The 24875-nt window shown below is 36.9% G+C and overlaps 1 protein-coding gene across 1 annotated transcript in view; it reads left to right on the top strand.

Annotated features, from left to right (window-relative positions):
- Nucleotides 1-24036, top strand: part of syt11a (synaptotagmin XIa) — a 38989-nt gene extending 14953 nt beyond the window's left edge. The window contains exons 2-4 of the mRNA XM_048201867.1: nt 10030-10919; nt 20152-20272; nt 20546-24036. Of these exons, the coding sequence (XP_048057824.1) occupies nt 10030-10919; nt 20152-20272; nt 20546-20856 (1322 nt within the window). The 3' untranslated portion in view covers nt 20857-24036. The remainder of the gene's footprint in view (nt 1-10029; nt 10920-20151; nt 20273-20545) is intronic.
- The last annotated feature ends 839 nt before the right edge of the window (nt 24037-24875 follow it).

The raw sequence follows: 24875 nt of genomic DNA, 5'->3' as shown, positions 1-24875 counted from the left end.
CGCTAATGTTCGGGCATGATTTATATACCATCCACCTGTCCTAAAACGTTAGCATGGTTTGATAGATGATTTGGTGACTGCGTGTTTCTCCATTTGAGAGCGCATTTCCTGTTCACATCCGCGACAAAACAGTTGATTATTTACGAACGAAAGCTCACAGAAATGTGAAAATGGTCTCATTTGAAAGAAAATATCCTAAGCTAAAAGATGATTAAGTGTGACTGATTGAAGCAGCCCTTATCAAAAGTGTGGAGGTCGATTTCTGTCTTTTCAAAACTGCGGGGGTCCTGACCCCCCTGTCCCCCGTGTCAACGGCGCGCCTGGTTTCAGAGTTCCTATTCCCAATTGAAACACTGCTGAAGCCCCATCCAGCACTTTTTCCAGTTTCTTTTGCGTGCTAGGTGATGCAGGAACTGTGATTTGCAGACTTTTTAAGGATTTCCAGTCCAACTGCAGCTTTCTCAACCAGTCACGTCCCCAAAGTGCTGGTCCCTCTTGGTTTGTACTATGTACAGATCCAATTCACTCTGTTGATTATTGTACTTTACAGTCACGGGTATCACTCCTAGAGGAATTATGGGCTCACCAGTATATGTTTTCAGTTTGACAGGCGATGGCTTTAACTTAGCCATCTTGAAATGTTTTTCAAACTCGCTCTGTGACATCACTGGAACGGCGGAACCTGTGTCCAATTCCATTCTAATTGGCTGTCCATTCACTTGAGGTGTAAGCCAGATTGCTTGTTTCAAGTCACTTTTCAGGCTGTAGATTTCTAAATTCGCCAAACCCTTATCAATTTTTTTCTTCTGAACAACATGCACATTCCTACTTTTCTTTTTCTGAACCTTGTACTGTCTCTCCTTTTCACTATATTGTACATCAGATCGACATGCTCTTTGTATGTGTCCAATTTTATTGCACTTTCTGCATATTTCGGTTTTGAATCTGCACTGATTTGCTCTGTGTCCACCCCGGTCACAACGGTAACACAGTTCAACTTTCTGCATTGTCTTCTTAGGTTTACCTGCAGTGGCCAGCTTATTTACAGACACTTTTACTCCTGATCGCAGTTCAACTGCGTCTCTGGCAGCCGTTTCCATGGCGACAGCAATTTCAACAGCACGTTTGAATGTTAGATCTGCCTCAGAGAGCAATCTCTTCTGTATACTCTCTTGTGAAATGCCACAGACTAGACGATCTCTCAGTGCGTCATTCAGTCCATTCCCAAACTGACAATGTTCTGACAACTTCATTAATTCGGCGACATAAACTGCGATTGACTCTCCGTCATTCTGATTCCGTTTATGAAATCTTAATCGTTCTGCAATTAGCAGCAGTTTTGGCGCTAGATGCTCTTGCATTACTTTCACAATGTTGTCAAAACTAAGATCGGCAGGCATTGTGGGAGCAGTGTGGCTTCTTAGCGGTGCATAAGCTTTCCCTCCTATCGCACTCAACAACACTGACACCTTCTTGTCATTATCAATGTCATTAGCTTTGAAATACTGCTCGGTTCCTTCACAGTACAAAGTCCAGTCGTCCGTAGCATTGTCAAATGCATCTATCTTTCCGATATATCCTGCCATCTTCTGTTTTCACTTACTATTTCACGCTGAATCTACCCCTCAGTCTTCGTGAGTAGTCAGTGCTTATTCCTGGGTTTATGTATTTAACTCAATATACTACAAAAAGATTCTGCAAAAAGAAAAAAAAAAAAGAAGAAGAAGAAAAAAAAACGTTTTAGTGAGGGAAAGAACTACAATACCATGAAGCACTGAAAACAGCATAATCGAAATTAAAAACGATGAAGAAATAAAAAAATATTATTTGACAAAATGTTGATTATAAAAACAATATATTTTAAGTTTACTGCAAGATATGCATATATATACAATATATATGCAAACATTTCAGAATTTTGAGAGCATAGGGAGATCGTCTCGATTACGTCATTCACAGTGCTTCATGGGAGTGGGCGGAGCTAAAGAGCTATTTTGGAGCATGTTGCTTATTTCAACTCTCTGATTGGTGTAATTTTCTGTACAGCATCATGGGTAATGCAGTTTTTAAAAAGGAATTCCACTGTTAAACACTGTTATTTTAAAAATAAGCTAAAATAATGCATGCTGACGGCTTCAGCAGAAGCAAATACCACAGATTCACAACCTTGTAGTAGATCACAGTAGGTCTGTTTTTAAGGGTTTATAAGTTATCATTCAAAATCAATTTCTTAATGGAGAAAATTAATAATTTTACTTCCAGAACCCAACTGTTGCACTATGCTTAGCAATGCCTTGGCAACCATGATGACAAGTTTTCATTCATTAACTAGAACAACCTAGATTTAATCTTTTATCACATTATTTTAATAGAGGTCTCAGGATTTCATCCCTCATTTTCAGGAAACCTGTAGAGTCTTGGATGAGTCACTCTTGAGTAGTCTGTGAGCTGCAGTAAAAGGCGAGTTCTTTAGGTGAGGTAATGCAGCACACCATCTTCCTCTCAGATTGAGGCCAGCAGAGCATTAGTGATGTTTTACATTAAAGCAACAAACTATGCTGTCTGTAATACTGTCAGAAATGTGGTGAATACTCTGTGGGTGAAGGAGTGTGTGAGTGTGTTTGTATATGTGTTTGCTATAGTTTATAAATGAGACTAGTGAGACATAATAAACTTTCTATTGTGATAAACAGACAAAAGTCTTGGTTATGGTGAAAAGAATATGAAAAGATATTTTGCTGAAATTGAGACAAATACAACTGAGGTCATTTGTGTTTGCATAAGTCTTAGGCCGTGTGTCCACCAAACCATTTTTTTTTTCTTGAGGCTAGCAGATTTTCCAGTTGTTTTCAATGAGAGTGCTGCTTTTATTAAAATGCCAGCAGCGTGACAAGGAGCTGAGCACTCTGCGTTTTTTTTTTTCTTTTTTCTGGTCACAGAGAGTTGAAGAATGTTCAACTTTGGGTAAAACGCAGAGCTCATCCCTCTCAAGTTGTTTCAAACTTGTATGAATTTATTTCTTCTGCTGAACACAAAAGAAGATATTTTGAAGATTGAGTAACCAAACAGTTGATGGGCCCCATTGACTTCCATAGTATGGATAAAAAAATACTTTGAAAGTCAATGGGGCCTATCAACTGTTTGGTTATCGACATTCTTCAAAATATCTTCTTTTGTGTTCAGCAGAAGAAAGAAATTCTTACAGGTTTGGAACAACTTGAGGGTGAGTAAATGACAGAATTTTTATTTTTGGGTGAACTATCCCTTTAAGGTTCAGTTACATTTACATCTGTTCAGTGAAATTTCAATAGGAAACCATGTGATCTGGAAGTATGCAAAAATTGCACAAGTTGGTCATACAAATTGGCCGTGTAGACTAACAGAAATCTGATTGGTTTGAAAGCGACTTCTGTGTGAGCTGTGCTTCATACATCGCTAAACTTTTGGCAAAAGGCAATGGACCTTTTTTGTTTGCAAAATTTCCCCAAAATTTTGATAAATTTTAGAATCTATCAGCCAACAGCAATTTTGTTTAAACTTCTAAAACAAGAATGGTAATTTAATTATTACTTTTTGTAATTTTGTCGTTTATTTTATCATTATTTTAAATTACAAACGACACATTTGACTGTGATATTTCATGACATACAGTATCTCACAAAAGTGAGTACATCCCTCACATTTCAGCAACCATTTTAATATATCTTCTCAAGGAACAATACTATAGAAATTAAACTTGGAAATATTTTACACTAGTCAGTGTGCTGCTGAAATGTGAGGGGTGTATTCACTTTTGTGAGATACTGTACACTTATAAAAATAAAGGTTCTAAAAGGGTTTTCAAAGCAATGCCACAGAAGAACCATTTTGGGTGAAGAACTGAAAGAACCTTTCAGTGAAGAGTTCTTAAAATAAACACTTTTTTCTTAGTGTGAAGAACATTTTAATAATCTAAAGAATGTTTTTTCACTATAAAGAACCTTTTTTTTTTTTTTACAATGGAAGTTCTATAGATGTTCTCCTTAGAACAAGTGATGCAAATAAAGAAACTTTATTATTTTATTTTTTTTGTGAAAATGACATTTTCAGCAGGTGGCTTGTCTCCCTAGACTTTATTGTTGTATTTTGTTGCTCGGGCATGTGGTTAGTTTCTGTGTTCCCATTGGCTGGCATTTTCTTAAGGAGGTTGTTGTGTGGGGCAGGAGAGCACATCCTGTTCTCATCAGCTCACTGAACTCGGGCCCAACTCAGAATTCCAATCAGCTCTGACTGGCATGACGAAAGAAAGGGACCTGTTGTTGCCACGGTGACCTGAACACTTCACCACCCAGGCCTTTGGAGTTTGGCAAGAGGAAAGATGAGATGAGAGAAGTGGAAGGGAGGAGAGAGGGGCAAAGAAAGAGTGGTGGAAGGCTGTGAAAGGAATATAACAAAAAGAGAATAGGGAAGAGTGTCAAGTAAGTAAATGGAGAAATGAAAGAGAATGAGACAGAGACAGAAAAAGCAGAGAATGGCAAAGAAAATGGAGCTTGTGGCAGCAAATCTATCAAAGAATGCGCCCTTAAAACTGACTGTGCTACACACAAAACGAACAAGTTTGTTTCCATAAGTTAACATGAAATGCTCCATCTCTAAAACAGCTTCAGTTTTCTGCTGATATCTGTGCAAGCTAATTGGTTTACAAGTGGCCAAATAGCTATTTTGGCATTGTTCTATTCTTTGGCAATAGTTCATGCAATAATTTAATAGTAGTTAATAGTGGTCAACTTTTATTTTGGCAGCATTGAGAACTCGGTGCCTGAGTGCAGACGCACATTAGCACCCATTATCCGTCTTCATTCAGTTACTGTCTTTGTTGAACAGTTCCGTCTTATAACAGAAAGACAAATGCTGTATTACTTTTTCATATGCTGTCGGCATTCAGCAAATATGCATTTCTATCGTATGAACAAGCCTTTGAAACTTCTGTGAATCCATCTATTATATCTTCAAATTTGCATCTATATTACAGATTCTTCAGATTATTGTTTTTTGAAATTGATTCACCTGCAAATCATTTACTTCTATTATTTCAGTAAGCATTATGTAAAATAAATATGAATTTAAAGGTGCAGAATGCGATTTCTGACAAACACACCCCTACCCCAAAAAACCCACACCCCTCCCTTCATTGCTCCGCCCCGAAAATAATGACCAAGCTTTGAAACACAGGCAACAACACTGGCGCAAGTATGGTTGAATCAGCTGTGATTCAACGACAGCAACAGCAGCATATCTTAGTTCTGTGAAACATAAGCAAAAAGCAATGTTATTCATCAAGCAGAAACAAAGCAACCTCGGCATCTGTTTTCAGGCCTTCCCACTCTCTAACGTCTCTCCAACGCTGTAAAGCTTTTTCAGTATTTACGCAGGTCCAAGCTCTTGTCTGATCGTAACCCTTTTTTTCCATTTATATTCCTTGGATCTTTTCCTCTTTGGTAGTGGCTCAGCCATCTCTTATTCTCAGTTTTTCTACAAATGTCCCGCTTGCTCACTTTCTCTCCTCCCCCATCATGAGTAGACACGCCCCCTATCGCTGATTGGCTACAAGAGTGTTTTGGTGCTCCATGGATTGGTCTGATCCACTGTTTACACACTCAGGACTATGTAAAAACACAATATTTTTTTCTGCACACACACAGAGCAGACATCTAGCAAATATTTACAAAATTGTTTGTTTGGGTATTGATTTCAATTTTCAACAGCATTTCTCAGAAATTACTTACTGCAAGAAATGTACAAGAAATGTACACAGCAAAATCAACTTCGGAGGACATATGGTCCCTCTCTAAATAGTGTTAAGGTAACACTGAAGCAAAGTTTAAGTTAATGAGATAATTAAGTAATTTAATTAAGTAATGAATGAGCATTAGTGATGAACACCTGCTGCTAACAAGGATCAGGAAAAGGTAATTCATAAATTAAATTAACCCTTTCACACATAAGTTTAAAATATTCTGGCTGACCTCCCAGAAAGGCCACCATTAGAATATTTCCTTTACTGTTTCCATGACGACCCGTCATGATTGTCACGTGACACACCGCAGCCACACTATATGACAGATGTATCGCTTTTCTCACCATGTCATCAACTATCTGATATTCTGATTCTCATTAATTTGCAAGTGATCTTAATCTATAACGCAAGATGGGCGCCGTCTTGTTTGTTTGCACTTTAGTTCAGAGAGTTCTGTCAGTTGGTTTTTTAGGCTACAGCATGTGAATTCATCAATTTGTACCGAAATACATGTGGCCGGTGTATATCTGATATGAATAAACGTCGGCAAATTATAGGCTATTTGAATGGACTGTTATTGCTGCTTCCATAGACATCAGTGTATATTTCATTAGCTGTTACACGACACGTGACACCACAGGATATCGAGTTGGCTGACAGCTCCAGATATTTTGCATGCTAGATATTTGTCTGGCATCAGTGAGGCGTCGGCGACGCGGCAGCGAGCCTCTTTGATGCGTCGTTGAGTAGTTCTTAAAATCTGGCTTAAAATCCTGTAGTGTAAACTTGGCATAAGACTGTGGCTGAAGTCAGTTGTAGTTCTTGTGTTTCTCTTTTCTTCATTGATTCTGCTTGTTAACAGCAGGTGTTCATCACTAATGCTTAATCATCACTTAATTAACTGCTTAATTATCTCATTAACATTAACTCTGCTTCAGTGTTACTTTAACATTATTTTGAGAGGGACCAAATGTACTCCAAGCAGAGTTGATTTAACTCTGGAGATTTTGCTGCATAATAATTTTACGTATCTGTATTTTATCTTAAATCTTGTTATTTCAAAGAAAAAACAATGTCCAAAACAATCAACCTACTAACAAGACACTGCACCAATACTGCAGTAATGACTGAAGTCTGTGCGTTAAAGTCCTGAGAAGTTCATATGTATGAGTTGGGAATTCGTAATTATAACGTCAGGCACATTCAAACAAATTTGGTTGAAGCAAAATGCCGATGTTTCTTTTCTGCATAAAATTAAAAAAATTTAATCTACAAAATTGTAAATAAAGTGTCTGCTCTATGTTTTTATTCAATTTAAAAAAAGGTGCTGTAAATTGACATTCTATATTCTATTGAGCTTTTACAATGCTCTGAAACTCTAGATGACAGACGACAGCGTAATATTTGACCTCTGAATGCCACGATTGACCTGACAGAATCAGAGTCGGCATTCGCAGGCCATGCCCCCACAAAATGAGATATTGCGAAACACAAACTTTTGTGGAACTAACCATTTCCCAATTACGGGTGGTAATTGTTTAATTTTGCCCTAAAGCCATGTGTAGAGCCCTCCGGACAATGGCGTGTTACCATGTCTGTTATGAAAGGTGTTTGGGCAGAGGGAACCCACTGTGTGATGTTTCCTAATTGAATGCCCTGCAGCTTGGGGCAAAAGTAGCACCTGCCAGCTCTGGTTAAGCTTGTTATAGTCTGTTTCTGACATTTGAAAGTTTCAGGGGAATTGTTTTAATGAGCCAGATATGACAGCCATATAAATGACCAGTTTCTATCAGCAGTGTCAATTTTGTCACCTTTAATGAAACAGAAGAGATGTCTGTGTGTTGAGATTAGGTCTGTGTGAATAACAGTAAATGCTCCAGCCAGGTGAATGTTACTGCTGGATCTTCTCATGGACTGTAATAAAGAATCCATGATCATAAATATAACTGCTGTGCTCAGCATCAGCCCCATTAGGTAGCAAATGGCTGTGAAACAAGCAAGAAACAAACAGTCATGAATTAAACAGGAAAGAATCTAAGCTGCAGCCAAGAGCAAGAATTATCCTGCAATATACCCAGAAAATAGTTTTTCATTACCATGGATAATTTCAATACCTAGAAAGCTATTTTTTTCTCTCTCTCACACAAATGTTTTTTTTTTAATGTTTAATGTTTTTTTTTTATTTTTTTTATTTCCATATTCATGTTTTTGCAATTGCCTAGACTGACCTGAAGCACTGCTGCTGTTTTTCTGAGTTCTCTTCCCTGTTACTCTCTGTTCTACATCTAACTGGGTCAGTCTCTTACCTCAATTTGAGGCCATCGGTGGCCATGTTTGTTGTTCTGTTTAATTCACTTTCAGACCAGATGTTTTTCTCTTGAAACACAATCCAAACTAGACTATTATGAGTTATGAAGAAAATGATTTGTGCACAGTATTTAGTTAGATGTAGTTACAGTCCTGCAGCAGTAATTATGCTTTTTGTATCCAAATTTTGAAGTTAATGTGTGATTTTGAAAAAATAATATGCAAAGATTTGTTGGTGATTTCTGCATGAAATGTTATTCTGCGTTTTGGTAATGTTATTCATTCTTGTTAAAATTGTTGATGTTCTCTGCACACTTAAAGGGTTAGTTCACTTAAGTACAGTTAAGTACTCACCCTCATGTCCAAGACCTTTGTTCATCTTTGGAACACAAATTAAGATATTTTTGATGTTTTTTCCTTTTTGTGTGCAAAACAAATTCCCCTGTCATTCTCCTATTCTATTTACGTCCAGCGCTTCTGTGTTCTACGTCAGAACGCCAGCTCAGTATTGGCCGGCTCCTGCATCAGCATCACACACTTGCATTGTGCTGCTCACGTGAACAGCTTCGGCCAATACCGAGCCGGCGTTCAGATGTAAACACAGAAGTGCTGAACGTAAATAGCATAGGCGAAAGACAGGGGAGAGACGAATTTGTTGAATAAGTCGTTATTTATTTTTTATTTATTTGCAGACAAAAAGATCCTTGTTGCTTCATAATATTAAGGTTGAACCACTGTAGTCACTCTTGACTATTTTAACAATGTTTTTACTACTTTTCTGGACCTTGAATGTTGTAATTTCATTGCTTTCAATGGAGGATAAAACAACCTCTCGGATTTCATCAAAATATCTTAATTTGTGTTCCAAAGATGAACGAAGGTCTTATGGATGAGGGTGAGTAACAACATGACAGTAATGACAGAAATTTCATTTTTGTGTGAACTAACCCTTTAATTTGTATATAAAGATTTATGAATAGACAAAAGACAACATTAGAAACAGTGGCTATAAATAATAACAAATTCACAATCATTTGTATATAACTGCATGTCTAAAATATGTATTAAAAGTACAAGCAACACATTACAGTATGCAAAGACAAAAAATAAAATGATGACCTTTTCAGTTCGAGTATATTTATTTAGTATGTCACTTGCTGTATGAATGTTTGCTTTGCTCTGTTTCTGAAATATTCTGGCATCTTAAATCTGCAGTCTGAGGGTAGAAACTGCCGTTTTTAAATGAGCAAGTGCCTGCAAACTGTGAAATGTTTCTGTGGTTTGCTTTTAAATCTAAACTTTATTTATTTATTCAAACTCACAGAAGATAGTTTGCTGTAGTATGGTGTAGAAGTATTTTTTATTACCGTGAATGTTCATAGCTCTCTGATATAGACTCCAAGTCTAGTCTCAAATTCCCTGTGGTAATAGTTTTATAAACCTTTTCACTGGACATTTTAGTAATTTCCTTGTTTCTGACATATATATTCCATCATTTATATTTAAAAGAAGGCATATAATGTTAAAAGATAATTTTATTTATTATCTAGGTGGAAAGTAAGGGACCATTCCCTTGAAAAAAGGAACAATGAACTTGTAGATGTTTTTTTATTCTATAAATCCTACTCAATAGGAGTTATATCAATAGGAAAGTTATCTTTTTTAAAAAAAAAATAGAGGCCGCATGCTTGTTGTGTGCTATTCTTGTCCAATCCTTCATCCTCCTTGACAGAGAGTATCAAGTGACTCTTTTGTTCTTGTTTGGTCTTTCTCACAAGTCTCCCAAAAACATTACATTCAGTTTGCGCTTAAGTATATATAAATATATATATAATTATACTTAGACATATTATATAAGTAAAAAAATATACCCTTTTTAAAAGTATGCAGAAGTGTACTTCTTTTCCACAAGGGGTGATCTAATTCTCAGTCTTTGTCTCTTTCAGATGTGTCCCCAGTGCTTGCAGGTTTTCTGGGTGCAGGGGTCTTGGTTGTCTCCGTGACAGTGGCCGTTTTCCTCTGGACGTGCTGTCAGCGGCGATATCGTCAAATGACAGGTGCGTACAAGCTGACCAGCGGCCCCTACGACCCACCCGTTGACCCCCCCTACAAGTTCATCCACATGCTCAAAGGCATCAGCATCTACCCTGAGACCCTCAGCAACAACAAGAAGATTGTACGGGTGGGTCAGCGCTCAGGATCGAGTTCCTTGTTAAGAGAATGGAGTCGTGGATCCCGAAACGGCGATGTGCTCCTTGTGGATGCAGATCCCGAAGGTGGTACTGCGCACCTACAGATGAACCACCTGGTCCCCCCTGTGGGTCCTCCCAGACTGGAGAGGGCGCTGCCCATCCGGGCGGACTACTGCTGTATGGAGAGCAGCTCAGGAAGCAGCAGTGAAGCACCCAGTAAAACCGCATCACCCTACAGTCTCAACTCACCCTCTCTGGGAACGCTCAGTCTGGCCATTGACTACAACTTCCCCAAGAAGGCCCTCGTTGTCACTATCGTAGGAGCACAGGGGCTCCCCGCAGTGGACGAACAGGCGGGCAGTTCTGACCCCTACGTGAAGATGACCATCCTACCCGAGAAGAAGCACCGAGTGAAGACACGTGTACTGAGGAAGACTCTGGAGCCTGTGTTTGACGAGACGTTCACCTTCTACGGCATCCCGTACAGCTCGCTGCCTGAGCTTACCCTGCACTTCCTGGTGCTCAGCTTTGATCGCTTTGCACGGGATGATGTCATTGGGGAGGCAGTCGTGCCATTGGCGGGCGTGGACCCAAGCACGGGACGGGCGCACATCACCCAGCAAATCAGCAAGAGGAACACACAGGTGAGTGTTTCTTGACCTTGCACAGGGATATCTTAGGCCACATACACACTGTAAAGTTCAACCGCTTTTAAATACAGAAGTGAATCACCTAAATTATTGTTCTGTGTGTGTACAGAACATGACTCGCTCCTTAAATTGCGATAATTGACCTTGTGGTATCCACAGCAAAGTTCTGGTGTCTTGTGTATTTGGTATCAGCTATTTTTGACGAAATTTAATATTCCAGCCACTAAAGACTGCAATTTTCGACAGAGACAATGTGTTTTGTTTATGCTTAAAAAGCTGCTTCACCAAGCACTCTCTTAAAGTGTTACCACGTCCATTTATTCTAAGAATTTTTAGAATTGTTGTTTTGGTTTTAATCATAAAGTGATAAAATTTATGGAGTTATTAAAGCGAGCAGGTGCAAGGTGCGATATTTTGGTCTTGTTTTCAATATAAAACATTTGGATATATTTCGGTTTATTTTGGGCTTCTTATTATTTGTTGTTTTTTCTAGCATAATCTCGGAATGAAAATGAGTCAAGTCTGTGCCTGTGCCCTGTGATTTTTATGCAGATTTTTTGTAGAATTCAATTGTCACTCCTGTAAATTACCAAACTTTGTGTGTTCAGAACAAACGAATTTAGCTGTATGTATTGGGTGCTGCTGGCCCTGCAAAAGGCATCATATTCCTCCGATGTTATTCGACGCAGCGATCGTTAAACTTAATCATTCCCATGAGATGGCTGCTCGAACCTTTTATGGATCTCCCAAGATGTTTTACGGTTAGCGGCAGTCATTGTGGGTGAAAGGCTTTCTCCAGCTTCTCGAGACATAAACCTGATATAGGAAATAGGGTAAAAGAAAAGATTTTGAGCTTTTTGCCCCAGGTTAAGCGTCTCTGTGATTGATACAAGCAGTTTCAGAGTGACAGCACTTCCATCAATTCCAGTTCATTGAAGCTATTATCCCACAGTTTTTTCTTGAGACCAAGTCACAGAGCTGCTGATTTTATTGTGTTGACATTTTGAACTTTATTTATTTATTTATTTTTGTATTTTAGATGATATATGAGCTTTCGACTTGTGATTTTTGTGACCTTTGCAGCTGCATTTGTAACCGTGAGAATACAAAGTAATTTTATTTATATATATATATATATATATATATATATATATATATATATATATATATATACAGTACAGTCCAAAAGTTTGGAACCACTAAGATTTTTAATGTTTTTAAAAGAAGTTTCGTCTGCTCACCAAGGCTACATTTATTTAATTAAAAATACAGTAAAAAACAGTAATATTGTGAAATATTACTACAATTTAAAATAACTGTGTACTATTTAAATATATTTGACAAAGTAATTTATTCCTGTGATGCAAAGCTGAATTTTCAGCATCATTACTCCAGTCTTCAGTGTCACATGATCCATCAGAAATCATTCTAATATGCTGATTTGCTGCTCAATAAACATTTATGATTATTTTCAATGTTGAAAAAAGTTGTGTACTTTTTTTTTTTCAGGATTCCTTGATGAATAGAAAGTTCAAAAGAACAGCATTTATCTGAAATACAAAGCTTCTGTAGCATTATACATACCGTTCAAAAGTTTGGGGTCAGTAAGAATTTTTATTTTTATTTTTTTGAAAAGAAATTAAAGAAATGAATACTTTTATTCAGCAAGGATGCATTAAATCAATCAAAAGTGGCAGTAAAGACATTTATAATGTTACAAAAGATTAGATTTCAGATAAACACTGTTCTTTTGAACTTTCTATTCATCAAATAATCCTGAAAAAAAATATTGTACACAAATATTTTGTACAATTGTACACATTAAATGTTTCTTGAGCAGCAGATCAGAATTTTAGAATGATTTCTGAAGGATCATGTGACACTGAAGACATGTGAAAATTCAGCTTTGCCATCACAGGAATAAATTACTTTGTGAAATATATTCAAATAGAAAACAGTTATTTTAAATTGTAATAATATTTCACAATATTACTGTTTTTTACTGTATTTTTAATTAAATAAATGTAGCCTTGGTGAGCAGACGAAACTTCTTTTAAAAACATTAAAAATCTTAGTGGTTCCAAACTTTTGGACTGTACTGTATATATATATACACACACACACACACACAATTTGTTGAAACTTGTGTCAGGTATTTGTCATCTCATGTTTTTTATTTATTTGTCACATTTATTTGACATATATTTGTAATTACATATTTGTAAAGATGAAGTTACAGTTTAGTTCATTTAAAATATATTAACTTGTATTATCGAATAACCCAGGGAAAATTATAATCAAGTACTTTACATATGCTATGGTATGTTAGTCAGCATATCAAAATAAGTGTACTTTAAAGAATGACACAATAGTATTAAAACATTTAAAGTGTACTTTAAAATAAGTTTTAATTTAACATTATTATAAAAATGCAAGAGTTACGAAGCAGTTTATATTAAGAAACAAGTTTATTATCTTTATGTACACTTATTTCATTGATATATTATCTACAAGTACAATATTTACAAATATATTTTTAAGATTTAAAGTACACTAAGTATAAATTCAGTACATTTCACACTTTTTTACAAGGTTTGTTAAGGAAATGTTCCGATTACTTTTTGTAAGTGATGATGGGAAGTTACCTGAGCCACATCTAGAGACCAGAATATCATAGAGATTCAGGGGTGGGGAATTAGAAACCACTTAAAAATCACTTAGAACACCTTAGCAACCACATAGCATTGCCCTTTTAACCACTTAGAACTTCTTAGCATTTTGGCAAAGAGTTTTGCATGGACAAACATCAATCATATTTTCTACTGAAATCATCCTGTGTTTCATACTATAGATGTTATATTATGTAGCTCTATACCATTTTGCTCCTTATGCATATGGGCTGGGCTTTATGGGTGGTGAGAGTGTCTATTGATCCATGGCCCATTAAAGTGGCATTATTGCAGACAGAGAGTGTAGCCATAAAGGTTACAGACTGCAAGGGGGGGCATCCATCAGTACAACCATGTGGAAACTATAGCGCTAATACTCACATCATTAGCAATGATACCCATACACAAAACAACTAGCATATTTACTTCATAAAAATTATTGATACTTTCTATGCTTCTGTAGTTTCTTATGCCTGTTTACAGATGGTATTGATGCCTGTTATTGATGGAAAATGTGTTTCCTGTAACCACTTGTGATTTTGTTTTGAAGGGAGGGTCTCTGGTGTTTTAACTATACTGTATATACACTACTAAGTTTGGGGTCGGTAAGATTACAAAAACTGTTAAAATAACTTAAAATGTAAAATAAATAACAGTAATAAATTAAAATTTATTACTGTTATGGCAAAACTGAGTTTTCAGCAGCCATTATGCCAGTCTTCATTGTCACATGATCCTTCAGAAACCATTCTAATATGCTGATTTGCTGCTCAAGAAACATTTAAATATCATCAACTTCAAAAGAACAGCATATATTTGAAATGGAAATATTTATGTTTTAATAATGGATGATTGAGAGGTGTCTAGGCAGTTAAAGGGATATTTAACCAAAAAATGAAAATTCTGTCATCATTTACTCCCCCTCAAGTTGTTCCAAACCTTTATACATTTCTTTGTTCTGCTGAACACAAAGGAAGATATTAGGAAGAATATTTGTAACCAAGCAGATATCTCCCCCCATTGACTACCATAGTAGGAAAAAAATACTATGGGGCGTGAGAGCTGCTTGGTTACAAAAATTCTTCCAAATATCTTCCTTTGCGTACAGCAGAACAAAGAAATTTATACAGAATTTTCATTTTTGGGTGAACTATCCCTTTAATTTCTGAGAGACATTAGAACAGATGAGTGTCTACACTCCACTGTGATCACTTGCATTTTTGACTACCTTGTAATGTACTATAGTTTGTGATCACAAAATGTTTTGAACCTCTTTTACACCTATATTTAGAACATCGATTGTCTGCTTATGAACGGGTCACACAAGACAGATAGCAGGTGTAAAAGAGACCTAAATGAACACCCATTGAAATAAAGAGAGAAAGCACGATTGAGTCATGATGAAGGCTTTGCATCCATTTTCACTCAAACACAAGCAGAACACTGTTAAAAGTTGTTGCATAACAAGTAATCATAGTCTAATACGCTGCTGTATTTCCATCAAAACAGGAACAATAGCATTATAAGCGATGTTCATAATCTCATTCTCTCTGGCGGCAGGAAATCTTTAGTGCTTGGTGGCAAATAAGTATTTGAGCTTGTGTTCCCGCTATGCAGAGTAAGCTTGTTCAAATCAGAGAACTTCCTGTCTGCTTTCTACTCTTCTATCCTTAAATTGAATCAGTGCCTATGGCTCCACAAGACAGGAGCATTAGGGTGTTGGCTGGGAGTGGTGGACAATCGATTCCGCCAAGAGAAAGACAGAGAGAGAGAGAGAGTGAGAGCGAGAGAGAGAGGATTATGGGAGAGAAGGAAGGAGAAAAAGCTCAGGAAACAGATGGGGTGCAGTTTGTGCAGTGAGAGAGAGTGGTGGAAAGAGAGATGGGTGATTATAAAGAGTGCGTGACATACTGCGGCAGCGCCATGCTCGTTACCCTCGCTTATAGTTTCATGGAAGATAAAGAAAATGAATGTGTGCAGAATAAGAGTAGCCTAATGACATTTAGCTGAGGTCAAACTAGGTTGACCTCAATCAAATCTGTAGGTATCTGTTTTAAAGTGTTCATGTATATAGTTGTATTTGAATAGACACTTAAATGTATCTAAAGTGTAATCCCTTTTATACAACTTTAGAGACATACAACAGATCCTGAAATTTACAGAAACCACCAAGTTCTCCTTAATTATTTGTCCAGTAATGTTTACGTCTAAGTTTATTTGGTTATGTTACAAGTTCATCTCCTGAGTGTTCTGTTTAAAATAATATCATAGATTAAAGATTCTTAATATTAAATTAATATTATTTTTTGTTCTTACTCTGTCATTGTGCGCTTCTCTACAGCCACCAACCGTGACAAAGACTTTTTAATAGCTAATATATGTACAAATTAAGTCCAGTTATTTGGACTCTTTGCATGGATAAATTGGATTATCATAAAAGTATGGCATATAAGTGAAACATGGTGTAACATTAACATGGGCACACTGTTAAATATCTCCACCCCCATTTAAGCATTTAACAAGCACAGTCACCCATAGAGACTGTGTCTCATTTTACAGCTAAAGAAAATCACAAACACTTACAGGCATTACACATTAAAATGAAGGCTGTTTTAAGTCCATGTTTAGCTCCAGGATGCCACCTAATGCAAGTTGCCATGGTGATAACCAGGAGCAGGACTGGAATCTTTACTCTAAAAGAAGAGAAAAACAAAGACAGGGATGGCAAGAGAAAAGCAAGCGAAAAGGCAATGTTTATATGTCTAGTTATAGAAGCAAAGTCTTTGCATATGATGTGGATGAAGGTTTTTGTCACAGAAAAAAAAAATGTAGCAGATGCTTGGGTACAAAGTGACTGAGGAAAGAAGCCAAAAATATTAGCAGTCACAATATCCTATTTAAAGAATAAAACAGAACAGGAATTTAAATCTGCATCATTTTCTTTTTCAGTCTAAATTTTTTTCTTGTTGTACAGTAAAAATATCTAAACATATATTTAGATATTATATTATAAACAACTTAAAAAAAAATAGCTTGAATTAAGTTAATTTTTCTTATCCCATTTAAACAGTTTAAAATCAATTTAAAATTGTTTTTATTTCTTGTTTTGAGCATAAATCTAACAGTAGGCACCAACTTATTGCTCGTCAACAATGTTGCTCATATTAATTTCGATATTTTTCCTGGAAAATAAGGCAACAATTATTTGTGTAGACCAGAAATTAATTTGAAGAACAGTTTAGAAAAGGATGTCCTTTTAAATGGTATTGAGTGGCTTTATTTATATCTTAAGCTGTTATCTTCCTTTGCTTCTTCTTCTTCTTCTTTTTTTTTTTTTTTTTTGTGGTCTCAGCAACCGAGTTGAGGCTGGATGCTTGTTCTGCCATTGAGGGGCAGTGAAAGTTCAGCACTGAAACTACACTCAGAAACTGTAAAAAGTACATGAACATTTAATGAGGAAAATATTAAGACAGTTTATATTTGGTTGCTTATTGCTAAACAACTTGCCAACTTGCTGTTTTACATTTAGAACTTGTTGTATACCTGTGTCATCACAATTTGCTGTTAACACTGCTTTTATGAGGCAGAGCTTCATAACTCATAATAATTAAAAAAAGAGTTAAAAGAGTTGGGTTAAAAGTCACCTTAAAGGTGCCCTAGATTCAAAAATTGAATTTACCTCGGCATAGTTAAATAACAAGAGTTCAGTACATGGAAAAGACATACAGTGAGTCTCAAACTCCATTGTTTCCTCCTTCTTATATAAATCTCATTTGTTTAAAAGACCTCCGAAGAACAGGCGAATCTCAACATAACACCGACTGTTACGTAACAGTTGGGGTGTACGCCCCCAATATTTGCATATGCCAGCCCATGTTCCCAACATTATGAAAGGCATTAGACAAGGGCAGAACGTCTGGATGTGCACAGCTGAATCAACAGACAGATGGAGCAATAATAACTGACATGATTCATGATAACATGATATTTTAGTGATATTTGTAAACTGTCTTTCTAAATGTTTCGTTAGCATTTTGCTAATGTACTGTTAAATGTCGTTAAAGTTACCATCGTTTCTTACTGTATTCACGGAGACAAGAGCCGTCGTTATTTTCATTTTTAAACACTTGCAGTCTGTATAATGCATAAACACAACTTCATTCTTTATAAATCTCTCCATCAGTGTAGCATTAGCCGTTAGCCACAGAGCACAGCCTCAAACTCATTCAGAATCAATGTAAACATCAAAATAAACACTGTACTTATGCGATTAGACATGCTACATGACGAACACTTTGTAAAGATCCATTTTGAGGGTTGTATTAGCTGATTGAACTTTTTTTATGTTGTTTAAGGCAAGCGCGAGCTCTTGGGGCGTGGAGCACGAGATTTAAAGGGCCACACACCCTGAATCGGCTCATTTCTAATTATGCCACAAAACAGGCAGTTAAAAAAATGAATTAAAAAAAAATCTATGGGGTATTTTGAGCTGAAAATTCACAAACACACTCAGGGGACACCTTAGACTTATATTACATCTTTTAAAAAAAGTTCTAGGGCACCTTTAAGATGTTTGTTGCTGGAGGTTTCAGTGCTCATAAGTGTCAGGTTGCGAGACTGTATTCGTAGAGATGGGGTTAGAAATGAATGTCCTGTGGGAGTTGAAGCATGGTTTGCAGAGACACCAATGTTCTTTTTGTCGTCTTCTCTTATGATAATGGACAGGTGCCTTTGATTATTTCACCTTGGTTACCCACCTGAACATATGATCACCATTGCCCAGGGAGAACTGACAGCTGCACAGATGGCTCACCATTGCAGTTCTCCCTCACACTTGTCCATCTAGAAAATAAGTGGCAATTTAATGAATCATGTGAGCAGGACATGCTCTGGTGAAATTGCAGCAAATGCCCTCTCCTCCTCTATGGTCCATTTCACTGTCCAGAAGATGAAGTAGTTTTTCCTTGTAGAACCCCAGGTGGATAATGACGTCATCTAGGTTGTCAGAGATATATCATATGGGACAGGTAGGGACCCCATGCATACTGAAAGGAAAGCCCCTATACCTCTCAATGCTCCTGGAGTGTTGAAGGGCCCTGACTTTGCTAATTGGCAGAAGGTACTTGTCAGTATTTCTGAAGACTTGACACCAGCAGTCCATCTTGCAGTCATCCTTTTGGCCAGTTGTATCCAAATCCTGTCCTAAGCAGCACAAAGATCCTGAAGAGTGTAGCTACAGTTTTTCCCAACGTACCTTCCTGGGAATTTCTAGTAAACGTTGATTACCTTGATTCAGGTGTGTTTAATTGTGGCTAAAGTCTGCAGGACAGTGGTCCTCTGTGAGCAAGATTTGAAACCCCTGCTGTTGGCAAGGGGACCCTCCAAAGACAATTTCCAAAAAACATCTTACTTTTAGTCTGGTTTTGTCCCAGAGGTCAGGAGTGCCAGGAGAACACAGTGTTCCTATATTGCAACACTTCCTTAGCTCTTAATCTTATAACTTTCAAACTCTACCTTGTCCCAGAATCAGGGGTACCAGGTCTCTCAACACTGACCTGGCTATGATGGCCATGGGCATTGCAAGCACTTGGACAAGGTTGATGGTCATGTTGTAGTACCCCAAAATGGCCTCTGTCTGAAGCCTGAGCTCCAAGACCAATCCAAGAGCATTTGACTCATTGCGGATTTGCACATATGATGCACTATATGATGTAACACTGATGCAAAACCAGGCTTTATTCACCCCAAACTTATTAACACTGCCTGAATCATTCACACCCTCTTCAGGTCTCTGTCTTGTCTCTGACTCAACCCTCTTCTAGTCTTGAGGCCAGAATTACTAAACAGGGCAAATTAGCGTGAGAGCGTACTTAAAAAAAAAAAGCGCAGATGGGAGTGGAAAGTTCTGTACGTGATCTACTGACGATGCACAAATTAAAGAACACAGACGCAGCCAGATCATTTCCATAATGACCAATGCAATCTACCAAGAGCAGCGCAAATTAGCATCTGGTTTGAGACATGCTTTTTTGGACGTTAAATAATGGTGCAAATACCAGTAAATTGACTAGCGCAAACCTTAGTAAATCACCTTGCATGATTAATTTAAATACTCTCCTCCCATAAATTTTGTGTCTGAAAGGGAAACTCCTACAAATGCATATGCAATAAGGTCAGCTGCAAAAATAATCCTGTCCACGCCCTTTCTGTGCTCATTTTTCACTGCGTGTCTTTAGTAAATCCTGACAGTAGTTTTTTATGCCAAAAGAGGGTTTGTGCTGATGGAATCTGTTAGTAAATCTGGCCCTTGGTCTTGGCATGGACTTGGACTCCAAAGAGCTGGTCTCGACTACAACACTGGGTGTTGGGCATTGTTCCCCTTGTTGGCACTGCTCTGGGAAGTATGGATAATTGCACCAGGCTTACCTTACTTTGGGACAGAGTCTGAAAGGGCTGAGTATCATGAGCCGTTGGGGCAATCCTTCTACTTCAGTGCTGTGATCACTGACAGGTCATCTAATAAACAATTGTTCAATTTCTTTTCTGTTTCTCCATAGTGTGAAAGTCGTGGAGAATTGCTGGTCTCACTGTCCTACCAGCCTGTTACTCACAGGCTAAATGTGGTGGTCCTCAAGGCCAAACACCTGCCAACCATGGACATCAGTGGTCTGTCAGGCAGTAAGTACACAGCATACATGTACACAACAATATATACTCTTAAAAATAAAGGTTTCAAAAGGTGGGTTTTGCAGCGATGCCATAGAAAACCAATTTTTTTTTTTCTTAGTATGAAGAACATTTTAATAATCTGAAGAACCTTTTTCCGCTATAAAGAAAAGATTGAATGGAAAGGTCCATGCATTTTAAAGGTTCTTCATAATCCTGTTTATGATGGCAAAAGCTTATCAGTATCTAACCTCTCACATCATTATTTCACTTCTCTTCCTACAGACCCTTATGTTAAAGTGAACGTCTTCTATGGCCGCAAGCGCATAGCCAAGAAGAAGACGCATGTCAAGAAATGCACACTCAATCCTGTTTTCAACGAATCATTTATCTACGATGTTCCCGCTGAGCTAATGCCGGACATCTCTGTGGAGTTTCTGGTCATCGATTTTGACCGCACCACGAAGAATGAGGTTGTGGGTCGCCTGGTTCTGGGTGGTCAGAGCCCCATTCCATCGGGGGTGACTCACTGGAGGGAAGTCTGTGACAACCCAAGGCGGCAGATTGCCAAGTGGCATAACCTTACAGAGTACTAGTATCTGGCTTAAACATGGGGAAAGCAAAGTGTATTATACCACTTTCTTCTTGTCAGGCCCTCTATAGAAAAAGCCCATTTAAAATCTCTCATTTTCCCTATACAGATAGGTGTATGAGTGAATGAGTACAAAGGACCAGGAGCAGTCTAACGGAACCACTTATAAAGTTCTCTAAGGAACTAATAGCAAAAAAGTCTTATTCGCCATAGCAAAAAAAAAAAAAAAGAAAAAAAAGAAAAGTTACTTATGGCTCTGAATTATACCTGTATGAGTACCACAGTATCCACAGAGCCTTTCACCAGTATACCGGCATATTCACAATATACATACACTACTTTCAGTTAGCCGCATGCTAATAATGAGATAATGAGACACTTTTATATTTAGGATAAAGGAGGGCTGTAAGAAAAAGTGAGCTTCAAGCCCACTTTTTAGTAAAATAATAGACTGAATTTTTCATAGTAAATACGGATGAATGGTGATATAAACTGGATGCCATCATGAACATTTTTGCTAACATGCTAATATTTACCACAGAAAGCAAGGTAGAAATATGGCTATTATTCATATCTAAAAAGTTTTTATTAATGCTTAGCCTGATGATGCTGAAATTGAGATGTAAATTCTCTGGAGGTTGCGAAAATAAATAAAACTCTAAATATCTGTTAAACAATACCTGGTTTTAAGGCCGAGTTTTCAGCCAACCACCAAATGAAAATTAGATCGTCAGCTCAGGATTAAAAAAGTATGAAAACACTCTAATGTTCCATACAGTGAAGCCAGTCTACACTGTCTCCATACTGTAGCTGCTTTATTTATTTGTAGCTGTACTTATACTTCATTGTTAATTTCTCCATCTTGATTTCTTAGCACTTCTATGACATATTGTCGCATATCTTAACATATCCACTATTCATTGACTGATTTTTTTTTTTTTTCCTTTAGGCATATCTATGCACATTTCCATTTAACTGCAAAGGAATTTTTGACCCAGTTGCTGTGCTACTGTAACACAGAGATCAGGGAAGGTTCGGTCAAAAAAGTTGGAGGGAAACAGAGAATAACAGTCAAAGCCAAATGTGACAGATATTAGCATATTTGCGTGTTGTCTGCAAATTTGTACATTTTAAGTGTACCTAACATCACAGTTTCTGTTACCATCAAACGTGTTTTTAAGGCCACACTTAATTCTTAAGGCCATGCAACTAATTCTTAATGTCTCAAGATGTACATAATGTATCATAGGGCGTAACACTAGTACTCTTCAATTTCTTTTTCTTTACAATTAAATTGAATATCGCCAAATATACATTCAAACTTTTGACACATAAATGGTGTCATGAAATAACAGAAACAAAATTTAGCCAGATCTCTAACCACCCCAACTTATGAAATCTTGATTACTTTAGTGACCTATTAAGCTAGTCTATTCTCTAGTCTATGAATTATAGCAGATATATGCAGATTCAAACCAATTTTTGCACTTTCGTAGAGTACTGTATTTATTTTTATGATTTGTTTTCAAAAGAAAGAATATATATATATATATGTATATGGTATATCAAAAACCTAACAATTATGATAGGACTAATAACTTACCATATCAAAGTTAGGATTTTGGCATGAGCCAGTAACCATTAGTCAGCGGCAGCTGTCGAAAACTAACCAAAGTAGATGGGCCACCATTTTGTGGTGTGGAAATCGCACCCCCTGAGATAATTGAGTGTTGGTGACCGCGATGAAACAGCTCACACTGCAGTCTCACACAGGCCCAGAGTCTATGTTTGAAGGCATGCGATGCGTGTGTGGATGTGTTCCTAATTATGTCATTCGGTGCCCACAGCCCCTGAGGCAGATTTAAATCACATATTCCCAGTGCGAATGAGCGCATATTAAGTTAGTAAAGCAGAAAGTGGGAGGGTGAGAGGAGGAAAAAGATATCAACTGGCTCATTAGAGATATTTCGTATTTAACATGTGAAATTAACATAGCAGTAAATTAGGCCCAAGCATTCTCTGCAGTCAAGCTCACTGTGAGTTTTAAAGACCACATAATGAGATTAGCCATTGTTTATTAGGAAACATGAATCACATTCCAATCACATTTTCATGAAGATCAAGAAACCATGTGCCCATCATCCTTGTCCAGACTTGCTATTACACTTCCAGGCTATACATTTACAATAGAAGAATGAACTCTTCCACCTTCTATGGTGTTTTTTTTTTAAACCCTGCATGCATTCACTATTCAAATTTCTGCTTCAAAACTGGTGTATATATTACAGTTTTTAGTGGTTTATATATGACAGCAAGACCCACTTTTGTAAAAACTGCAACCCAAATTACACAATGCAACCTAAGTGAAACGATACATGCGTGTTTTTCTTTATTTTAACCCTCAGCTCATTGTGTTACTTGGAACTTTTTTGATCTTTTGGGCATAAAAAGCTTGTTTTATATCAATAACTACATAAAGAAGAATATAACCAATTGTAAATGAGTGTTTGTTCCAATGCACTGGTGGGCAGTAGCACTTTCTGCTCTTCTTGTATCTAACTGTTTTACTTGGAATGGAAATGGTTTCTTTTTTGTGTAAACCAATCTTTTGAAGTACTATCTGCCCCTCGTTCTCTCTCTGCCACTCGTCCCTAAAAATCCCTCGATTTTTTTGCTGTTGTGTGTTGTACAAATACATCGAAAGCTGAACAAATATGAAAATGAACTGAGAAGAAAATTATTGTAATAAATATATTAGTCCATTTGGATAATGCAATGTCGATATGTGAAGGTGGAGTGAAGTTAGTGATTCAGCTTTATTTTAGGTGTCCCTAAAACGACCTAGATGATAAACAGTGTTAGTTCACCACAACTGTAGTGTGATTCATGTTGTTACCTGGCCTTTTCAATATTTGTAAGTACAAGCAAGTTGTCTATGTATAATGTAAGTACAGTGTAATAACATGTACTTTACATATCTAGCTTAATACTGCTCATTTCACTACATGAACTTCAGGGACATCTAACATAAAGTGTAAAGTGTAATGCTTTTGAGGGCAAATTTTCTGCATACTGCTGTGAGTTTATGCTAAATACAGTATGTTACACTAATGCTGACTTGTACTGTATGTTGAAGTTGTTAACACAATGGACGTGCAAATAAAATAAAAACTGATACACTAAATCAGATCTCCCTCAGATCTTTCTCTGCTCTAAAGATAAATTGTCAAAATCATTTCAAGTTGTAACCTGAGTTGTAATCTGTCTCCTAATCGCCCCTCAATATACAACTGCAAAGTTTCCATTATAAGCGGGTGGATCAAAAAAAATAGGTTTTTTTTTTTTTTTTTTTTTAAATTAGCAGCTACACTTGACAAAGAACTGTGGCTGGTTGCATAAACTGCTTTGACTAGTCTTACAAGTTAGTCAACTACGTCATAACCTCAGTTACATAAAAACATAGAGTAGTCTAATTTGAATCTAAAAAGTAAAACTGATTTCCCTTTGGTTAACTGCTAGTTGGTCAGACTAGTTTTGACAGTTCTACAGTCATCATGAAATCAAAATTGACCATTCTTTTTTTCTTTTTTCTTTTTTTTATTGAAAATTGCGGTATTTATTATAAACTTTTTATCCGTGCACATCATTTTTTTTTTTTTTAAATTAATGTACCCTCATAATCTTCAATCAAAATAACTTCCCCTCCCACTTGCACCATCATCTCTTCTCTGATGATGTATTTACTGGTGTGAGGGCGGGGCAACCTGTCAATCACATGAGATCACAACAATAGCAAACCACAACCATCCAATCAATTCCCGACTAATAAAAATTCAAGATCTGGCCAACATTTTTGTCTTGTTTGAGAACTGTTTAACTCAGATATACGTCACAATAAGGAAAAAAATGACTATCACAACTTTTGTTACAAGAAAACTGTTCACTACCAAGGTTTTTTGGACATGGTATTTATGAAATACATTTGAGCACCAATTAAATATAGGTACTTGAATACATGTGCTA

Source organism: Megalobrama amblycephala, linkage group LG9, assembly GCF_018812025.1.
Source record: "Megalobrama amblycephala isolate DHTTF-2021 linkage group LG9, ASM1881202v1, whole genome shotgun sequence".
In the NCBI taxonomy this organism is placed as follows: Eukaryota; Metazoa; Chordata; class Actinopteri; order Cypriniformes; family Xenocyprididae; genus Megalobrama; species Megalobrama amblycephala.
Note: the sequence above shows the minus strand (reverse complement) of the source record. Positions and strands in the feature narration are given on the sequence as shown.